Below are 9,871 nucleotides of genomic sequence, written 5' to 3'. Positions count from 1 at the left end.
AGATTCGAAATTCAAATGTAATATTTTTTTATAATTAAGTGTAACAGTATTTATGGCCAGACTAAGTATATAAAAATAGTAATGATTAAATCTGGGTTATCTCTGACGTTAAACCGATTCGATGACAAAATGATGTGGATGACGTTGACACGCGTGTGTGTGTGTGTGTGCGCGGTTGCAGGCGTGCGCGGACGTGTCGCGGTACTGCGGCGCGCGCGGGCGGCAGCTGAGCGAGGTGCGCTGCGAGCTGCGCGCCGCGTACGGCCGCTACAACATGCGCCTGCAGCACTGCGCGCCCTGGGACACCTCGCCGCTCTTCCGCCGCCTCACCAACGCCAACCGCGTCTTCAGTGAGTCACACACCACCCTCCTCCCCTCCCCTTTCTCTCGAGCCTTCCATTCAAATATTCCCGCTAAACAAAATTAATCTATATCTTATAGTTAAAAGAAATAACTTTATATTTAATTACTAATATCAAGTAGCATGTTTGTCGATACTGTGAATGCAGCGTCAAAGCAAGTGTGTACTGTGCAGCGCACGCGGCGGAGCGGGCGCCGCGCGACGAGGGGGGCGGCGACGCGCTGTGGTGGGTCGGCGCCGCGCTGCTGCTCGCGCTCGCGCTCGCCGCGCTGCTCGCCGCCGCCGCGCGCTGCCGCCGCGCGCCGCCGCTCGAGTGAGTCACGCGCTGCACTACACCTGCACTGCACTACACTACACTACACTATACCGTGCTACACTTCATTGCACTGAGTTGCATAGTATTTGAGACAATTTTACTGCACTACATCAGTCTGCACTGGATTGCAATGTATGCAATTACACTGCACTATGTTACACCCAATTGTATTTCCCTACACCATGATATACACCAGAGCACTGCGCTATACTGAATATCCTATATTAAGCTAAATTGTTTGTTTGGTTGAATGTCTAAATCTCAGGAAAAATTTTTTTCAAAGTTAGCTACCCCATTTTCTTAGGAATTTGAGGCGGAAGGAGGCGGCCTTGGTACAATGGTTAACGCGTGAGCGTAGTACCGAGGGGTCCTGGGTTCAATTCCCGGTGTGGATGCATAAAAAACAAAAAATGTCTCGGTCTGGCAGGACACAGAAGGCTGATCATCTACTTGTCCGTAAAGAAAATTGATCTGTGAAACTGATGTACATCATCTGCCCCATACCCCACTAGGGGACACGGGATTTCACTTCTTTAGCCCATTTACGAAGGCTATAGGCTATATATCATCCCGCAACAACCACCAGGAGCGGAGCACCTATGAAGAATGTTTCAAAATCGGGGCATTTTTTTTCATCATCTTTTTTACTGATTTTTTTATAAATTAATTTTAACCTAATGAAACGATACGTGTCCGCAGATGGGCGGCGGCGGAGAACAAGGGTGTGGGGGCGGAGATGGTGGGTGCGGGGGGTGCGGGGGGCGGCGGGGGGGCGGCGCGCGACAAGGTGCTGCTGCTGTACGCGCGGGACTGCGCGCCGCTCATGCGCCTCGCCGCGCGCCTGCGCACGCTGCTCGCGCGCGCCGCCGACGGGCCGGTGAGTGCCGCACTGTGTGCACCATGTGTGCGACTCGAGCACGCTTCGGCACGAATTGGGCCGGCTCGCACCGGGGGTGTGCGATACCCCCGCAGAAAACCGCCAAAATAGTGGCGTGCCACTGTGTTTCGTAAAGCGAGTGGGGGGGCCGGAGGCCTGTTTCCTTTCCTTGCCCTTCCCAGTCCATTCCCCCTTTACCGTCGTCGATCCTTTTCTTATCCCTTACTCTATAGAAGCATTCACTCTGCGAATGTTCATGAGCGCTGGTAATCGCTTTCCATCAGACCAACCAGCTGTCCGCTATGCCATAAAAATATAAAGCTGAAGAGTTTGTTTGTTTGGTTCAACGCGCTAATCTCAAAAACTACTGGTCCCATTTTAACAATTCAATCGGTATTAGATAGGCCATTTATTTAAGAAGGCTATAAACCATATATATACCATAACCAAATCTGCTTACGTTTTATATCTTATATGTTATACGATGTACTCGTATACGGTATAATGTGGTGCGGTATATCGCGTGCGGTGCGCGTGCGCAGGTGTACGACCTGTACGAGCTGGGCACGTGGCGCGCGGCGGCCGGCGCGCCCGGCGAGTGGGTGCGGCGCGCGCTGGCGCGGGACGACGTGCGCGTCGTGCTGCTGCAGGCGCCCGCCGCCGCGCACCTGTGCCGCCCCGCGCAGCGCGACAACCTGGCGCGTGAGTGTGCTGCCCCCGCCCCCACACCCCCACACCCCACACCTCACGCCCAACACTCGTGTTGGGTATACCTACAACCCTACACTTAAGGCTCTATAGCCTATGGCGTACACCCAACACCCTATACACAACATCTTATAACCTACGCTCAACACTCAATACCCTACACTCTACGCTCAATACCCAACACCCTATACCTTACATCCAACACGCAGCACTCAACACTCAACACCCTACACCCTACCCCCTACGCTTAATACCCAATACCCTACATCCGACACCTAACACCCTATGTTTAACACCCAACACCCTACACCTTACATCCAACACGCAATACTCAACACCCTACACCCTACACCGTACCCTCTACGCTTAACACCCAACACCCTACATCCGACATCCTATGTTCAACACTCAACATCCTACACCTTACATCCAACACTTAACACTCAACACCCTACACCTTACATCCAACACGCAATATTCAACACTCAACATCCTACACCTTACATCCAACACTTAACACTCAACACCCTACACCTTACATCCAACACCCAAAACCCTACACTTTATGCGCAACACCTAACACCTTATGTGTATTCTTAAAGTAAAACATTTTCCGGCGACTATTATTAAAAAACGCGTGTCATTCTTAGCAATTCCACAACATAACACTAAATCACCTTTTGTCTCTACACAATTTCGTTAACAATCAGTAAATTTATGGAATAGTATATTTACATTTTTTTTTTGTGAAAATACATTATTATCTGTGCAAACTGTTATAAAGCAGTAATTAACTGAGTAAAGCATCTGACGTATCAAGGGTCATGCGTTGTCCCGGTACGGCGACTGACGCGGGTTCGAATCCCGCTGAGGGATCCAACTCTATCTACATATACGACGACGTATCTTACAATGAGTCTGTTTGTGTGTGCGCGGGCGCAGTGGAGCAGCCGCTGCTGGGGCGCGCGGTGGTGTACCGCGCGCCGGCGGCGGCGGACGCGCTGGCGGCGCTGGCGCTGCGCCTGCTGCACGAGGCCGCGCACACGCGCCCCGCGCTCGCCTACCGCAAGTGCTACAAGGCCACGTGAGTGTGCTCCCTACAGCTAAGTCGATAAATAAGGGTCTTTAGCAGCGACGAGAGAAGTGGAGATTGAGATAGACTTCATTCGACGACTCCAGATAAACAGGTAGTAGAACACGTACCAAATCTCAAATCAAAGCTGAATCGCTCCGCGCCATTGCATCAGGGTGGATGTTTCAACTGGACGTGGTAAGTGATGACGCTCACATCGGCGAGGCAGATTTTGATGAAAACTTAAAAAAAGCACATCCCATATTATTGCATAATCGATAGTGTCATGCCGCCTCCTTGGTCTTGTCGTTAACGCGTTAGCGTAGAACCGAGGGGTGCTGGGTTCGATTCCCGGTTGGGACTCACACAAAAAATGTATCAGTAGACACCGATGGCTACTACTTGTCCAGTAAGCAAATCGATCAGTGAAACAGATGTGTATCATCTGCCCCATACCCCACTAGGGGTCACGGAACTCCACAATCCATAGTCTGAAATAAAAAATAAACCCTGGTAAGTACAACATATAGTTAATTGTATAAGAACCCATCCATATATTACATCACATGAATTTTAGGTTTCTTAAAACAACGATGTGACAACAAACATTTTAAATTTTATACATTGATTTATAAAAAATAAAATATTAAGGTTTTATACAACTTGTGACGTAATTTATGGATGGCCCCTAACGAGATTGTAGAGCAGAGGTCATCAATTACCTTTATTAGGGGTTCGTTTTAAAAAAAAACATGACCCCCGAGGTCCGGAAGGTAAAAAGCAAACTGTACTATTTAAATATGTATAGATACAATTTCAAAGAACAAATAAAACGAATGGGTTCTATATAATATTTATTTGGATTCTAATAAATACTATTTACTATTTTAATAATAAACAAATAAACGAAAAGCGGGGAAAAAATCAAATTACTGTTTTATAATTATAATATTTTGTATTGTTACCACACGGTCCGCACCAAATGGGCTGGCGGTCCGCCATTTGGTGACCCCTGGTACGGAGCATACACTGATATATGTCTACTGAAAATATTTCTTATTTGATTTCTAATAAATATTTTCTACTTCCAGCATAAGCGGGCTTAAAGTGGACCTGGCGCCGACGATCACGCCGCTGCGCTGGTACGAGCTGCCCAAGGACATTCTGCTGCTGCTGCGGGACCTGGACCCGAGCCTGTTCCCGCCGGACGCCCCCAGCGCCCCCAGCGCCGACACCCCCAACACCCCCAACACCCCCACGTCCCTCCAGCTCGACGCTGACTTCAGACAGGAGCTGCAAGACTTCAACGAGGCGGTCGATGAGCTGCTAGATTACGTGAGGGAGAATCCGGGATATCTGAATGACGAAGTGCTGTGCATATAGATGGTGCTGTTGTATGTTGTTGTTGTTGTTGTTGTTCTGTTGTTGTGTTGTTGTTAGGCTAGATAAATATATGACAGAGAGACACTAGTTTTTTATTTTGTACAATATAGGGAAAGTGTGTTCAATACCAAATTATTGTTGTTTTTTGTTTTTGTATTTTGTACGGTAAGGTGGTTTGGAGTTTGGAGGGCGAAACCGATTGTCTCATCAGTTTTATTTTAGTTTATTATTTTTATTTAAGTTAATTATAATGTAAATATAAGTTATGGCTGTCATGAAACACTAAGAGGACAAAAAGAAATCAATTTTGATTGATCTGTGTAATTACACAGATAACCCCAAATCGAGTCATAACTGAAAAGCAGCTGTTCACTTTATTTTATCTATAAGCGATTATTATTAAGTGTAATTATATACATATTACTAATATTAAGTTTTTACACAAGGTCGTAGGGTCCATGTATTTTTTTTTTTTTTCATTTAAAAATATTACGTTTCATGAAACCAAAAACGAGTATTTTGTAGTATTCTTCATTAGGAATTTATCTTTCAAAAAGTGCGATAGATAATAAAGTGTATCGGTATATAAATTTAAAGCTAAAAGTTTGAAAACTTGTGCGTAAGAAAAAACAAAGCATATATTAAAATTTTATTTGTACATTTTATGTTTATTGAACATAACTTCTTTGAAACTGTCACATACACTATCTGTAAATATATTATATGTATGTAATTTTGAAATATACAATTCCCACGAATTTTCAAGATGGAAATGTTCGTTCAAAACAATTGGAGTATTGAATGACTTATATCCTCTTTTATATATAAAAAAAACTGTTAGAATCACTAGGCATTGTACTAGTCAAAACATTATTAAAAAAATGTTCATTACATGGGACCATTAAAATTATTTTAAATAACCTTCTATCGTTTAAGAAAATCTCATATTATGATAATTACAACGGTAAAAAACAATTTTGTTAATAAAATAATTCTTATACAACCAGATACTTGTGATTTTAGTGCCTTATCAGAAGAAAACAACATAACTTAAATGTAATATTAATGTTTAAGAATCAAAGTGCACTTTTATACGTTTTAAAGATAAACCTTTTTGTAATAAATGTACCAAACTCTTAGTTTATTCAATCGCTTATATTTGCTCATGGCAAAATGTAATGAAAAATGGGTTATGTATAAAATTTGTGTTTTTTCTAAATAAATAAAAAGAGTATTTTGTCTAATACATATTTAAATTTGCATTCCTTACGCTTTTCTATATTAAAATTAGGAATAACACATTTCTATGGATGTTTTTATCAAGAAAATGCGAAAATTATTAGTAGACATGTCTTCCGAAAGTTATAAATTACCAATATAAAAAGGAAATAATCCAAATGGTGCTAATTTTGTTTTATTTCGTATTAAATGATATAAGTTTTTTTTACTATCGAAAGTGTGTGTTGGAAAGCGAAAAATTTTATTTGTAAATATATATTTGGATATATATTTTTTCATCTGTTAAACTCAATTACATTCACATTTTAAACACTTGTCAATGGGTCAAACTAGCACATTACATTTGTATGTAAAGAAAAATCTACACAAAGTATTGTTAGTGCAATACACAAATTTTTAATATCTACTTCTGCAACTTTAAAACAATAATAAAATTACCAATTGTAAAAAAACGACTTAATAATATTCTTTTATGAACGCACAATATTTAAAGTTAGTATATAATTTATATAAGTGTAAATTGGATGAATCGTCTTCGGTGATTATGTATTTTAACAGAAATGTATTAAATCCATCATCCTGTACAATTTCTAGGAAATGTATGTAATACCTTAAACCGTTTAGACATGTCTGAAATAAATTATATCAAATTAGCTTCACAGGATATCTATATATTTGGCAAAATAGCAAACGGAAGTTTTCATAGTTTTTAGTTTAAAATGGCTTAGAGAGGAGCTAAGCGGCGAGCGAGTTAAGTTAGTTGTTAATTTAATGCCAGAATCTACTTTAAGGAATGCCGTAGTGGGAAATGTCACATTCAAATATAAATAAAACTATGTAAAGAAATATAATATGACTTATCATATTATTAAAATAAACTTTATGTATGTTTAAGAATGGTTATTTCCAGTTTATCAACGTTTCTTTTTACAGAACGCATTTGTTTTATATCTTTCCTAATACGATTTGCGATACAATTCCTAGGAATTGTAAACATTTTCCAGGATAATATGTCCTATATAGCTTCGAATTTGTGTACATTTCCTAAGAGTTATATAAATCCAAGATTTAAGACATTTCCGATAACATATAGCTAATTATGTTAAGTCATACCAGCTTTTGTACAGTGTCTTACATTTGTTGTAATTTGTTATTAATACATGTACGAAAAATGTATATCCATTTATTTCTCCCCATACCTACACAACCTATAAAAATAAATCATTCTATCACACGGTTTTTAAGTTCACTTACATTAAAACGATTTTTTTTAACATAAAAATTATTATAAAAAAACCTTTTGGGCTATTTTTAATCGATTGAAGTGTAATGAGACAAAAATCATGTTTCTATTTTAAATTTGCCGCGCGTTGGTTCGTTGCGTAGTGTGTGAGCAAGACGGCAATAAGAGACCGCACGCAGTAGTCATGGCCGCCTATTCATTATGGTGAGCGTAAACGGTAATCGCTATGTTATTGTGGATAAGATGTAATATTACATCAATATAAACTTGCTGTTTGCCCAGGGTACAGGTGTAGCCTATGTCGCTCGGTGAGGATGTAGCTTGCTAAAGTTATAGAATTTTTGAATTTTGAAACATGTATTATAAAAATAATTCATAGCGACACAATATTGGATAAAAAGTACTGACTGAACTGAACATGAAAGCAATCTTTCATTGACGATCGATGGTTTTAAACGCGAAACCGGAGGAGGAACATGATACGACATAATATGTCAATAACACTGGATTCTTGCATAGTTTAAAATTGCCGGTAAAACGGTATATTATTATGAGCTTCAAAATATAATATAAATAAATATAAATATGATATGTAATGATGAATTATAATTACAATTGTTTGTTTATTTATTTAATAATTCTAACTGATCAGTGTGTATAACAGATTATGCAGTGGCCGTGGACGTAACGTATTAAAATATATGTATGTTCATAATTGTGGCAAAATAATTCAAAATTATTTTTTATAGGAACTGTTTTATAAATAGAGAGTTGAAATAATACGACAAATAATGAATTGATCATGTAAATTGTAGATAATTAACAACCTTATGGTGAAAATAATTTTTGTTAATGATCTTTCAGTGCTCAAATTGAACATAAAAAAGTTCTATCTAAATTATAATCTACTAACTTCATTTTCAATAAAATCCATGCGTAAAATATTCGTATAAGGTAACTCGCATATGGGTACGCCAGGAATGTCCATACAAGCTAGCGCGTGCAACTTTTTATCACCGATATAATATTATCAAGCCGCCGCTGTTATATAACCTGAAACCTGTATCGCTATGTGCATCTCGCTCTGGCAGCCGAAGCCGGCTCGGCGCGATTGTTCGAGACGCGCCTGTCCCCCTCCCCCTGCCACGTACCAACGTTAGACAAAGACACAACACATTGCATTAAATTTCGATCCTATTCTGTAATGTTTTGTCCAATCGCGTCCGATCTCTGCGTGTTCCGGTTCTTTGTCATCAATGGGTCGCCGGGCGAGTCCATTTCTAGTGCCACTTGAATACAATTTACGCAATATTTGAGCTAATTTGTGATTTTATATGATACTGGACGAAATACCCTCGCTTATCCTTGCGATATCGGTTAGCCCAAGACGTCCGGGCGGACAATATTTAGGAGAGTTTGGCGTTAGGCCCTTTCGGTATTAATGAGCCGTACCCACTTCAGCTGACTGCGTCGTACGCAAGGCTACTCCAACTAAACTAGTAGTAGTCCGGCGTTCGAGGGAGGCGGTCGGGTGCTCGTTCGCGGTAGTGATTTGCGGATATGTCATTGAGGATTAAAATGGTTTTGGAACGTTTTCCATAGGCTCGCAACGGTTTTGAGAAAGTCCTAACAAGTTAAGATTCGATATAGAGACGCGGAGTGTGCCCATCGGTAGGGCGCAGTGCAAGTGAGTGTCGCGGTGGACGATAGGCCGAGCTGAGGCTCAATAATGCTCAAATTCTTGACTCATAAGCTACGAACGCATTCGTTGAATGAGGAGAACGTTTCCGAGAAGGTGGGTGTCGACGCGGCCCAGCCGGCTTTGCGCCGTGAAGGTCACACCGCCACCAGAAAATGGCCGCCTCGCTCGCGAGAACAAAGGAGCGGAACGGTTGTCGGCTTCTACACCGCACGATTCGCGTTTATTCGGCCCAAATACTGTTTCATTGAATACTGTATTAAACTAGCTAAACGCTAGAGTAAATATTTTGTCTAAATTCTGAATGCGTGCCGGTGAAAACTAGTTGAAAAGCGGCGTTCCGGTGGCGATGTTTGTCCGTGTGTTAAGGATGCGAATTGATCGGTTGTTTGAGGGGATGTTTTTATTTCCAGGTGGAGGAGCGAGACTCCGGCACCGAGTCGGACGACGAGGCGGAGCGCGCCGACACCGGTGAGTCTACACTGCTGCGAGCTCGATAGCTCGCCAGCCACAGGCTTTCCAACGTAGTGGAATCGTAATAAAATACGCACGCACAGCTCGCCGGCCGGCACGATTTACGCTGACCTCACTAGATACAAATCACTACTCGTTTAGAACCAGCCATGCAAACGATTGTTGAGATGTTCACAATATAGTTGTAGGTAAATAACTCGATCAGCTTGCAAATACGAGCGCAGCATTTCTGACAGTGCTCAAATTATAATTTACGTGCTGCATAATTCTTGGGTGTAATATTATTGGATTCTTATTAGCATACTTGTTTTGTCGGCTTGTTGAATAGTTGCAAAATGCAAGTATTTACGATCGCGTGTTATTGTTTATCTATAACATTACCGGTTATGTGAAAAATTTGAGGACCATCTTGTTCGGCAGGTGACCTTGAGGGTTGTCCTTGAACTTCACTCGGCAGTCGGCACATACGTGTGATTACTCATATTACGTTTTAAAACAT

General features: G+C 41.2%; 2 protein-coding genes across 2 annotated transcripts in view; both read left to right on the top strand.

Moving 5' to 3' along the window:
* Nucleotides 1-5,532, top strand: part of LOC119834380 — a 12,774-nt gene extending 7,242 nt beyond the window's left edge. The window contains exons 4-9 of the mRNA XM_038358724.1: nt 182-350; nt 536-674; nt 1,377-1,554; nt 2,097-2,256; nt 3,205-3,346; nt 4,426-5,532. Coding sequence (XP_038214652.1) covers nt 182-350; nt 536-674; nt 1,377-1,554; nt 2,097-2,256; nt 3,205-3,346; nt 4,426-4,717 — 1,080 coding nt within the window. The 3' untranslated portion in view covers nt 4,718-5,532. The remainder of the gene's footprint in view (nt 1-181; nt 351-535; nt 675-1,376; nt 1,555-2,096; nt 2,257-3,204; nt 3,347-4,425) is intronic.
* Nucleotides 5,533-8,425: 2,893 nt separating this feature from the next.
* Nucleotides 8,426-9,871, top strand: part of LOC119834372 — a 45,298-nt gene continuing 43,852 nt past the window's right edge. Inside the window, exons 1-2 of the mRNA XM_038358716.1 lie at nt 8,426-8,994; nt 9,312-9,369. Coding sequence (XP_038214644.1) covers nt 8,929-8,994; nt 9,312-9,369 — 124 coding nt within the window. The 5' untranslated portion in view covers nt 8,426-8,928. The remainder of the gene's footprint in view (nt 8,995-9,311; nt 9,370-9,871) is intronic.

The sequence above is a fragment of the Zerene cesonia genome, chromosome 19, assembly GCF_012273895.1.
Source record: "Zerene cesonia ecotype Mississippi chromosome 19, Zerene_cesonia_1.1, whole genome shotgun sequence".
Lineage (NCBI taxonomy): Eukaryota > Metazoa > Arthropoda > Insecta > Lepidoptera > Pieridae > Zerene > Zerene cesonia.
This window is presented reverse-complemented; position numbering and strand designations above follow the sequence as displayed.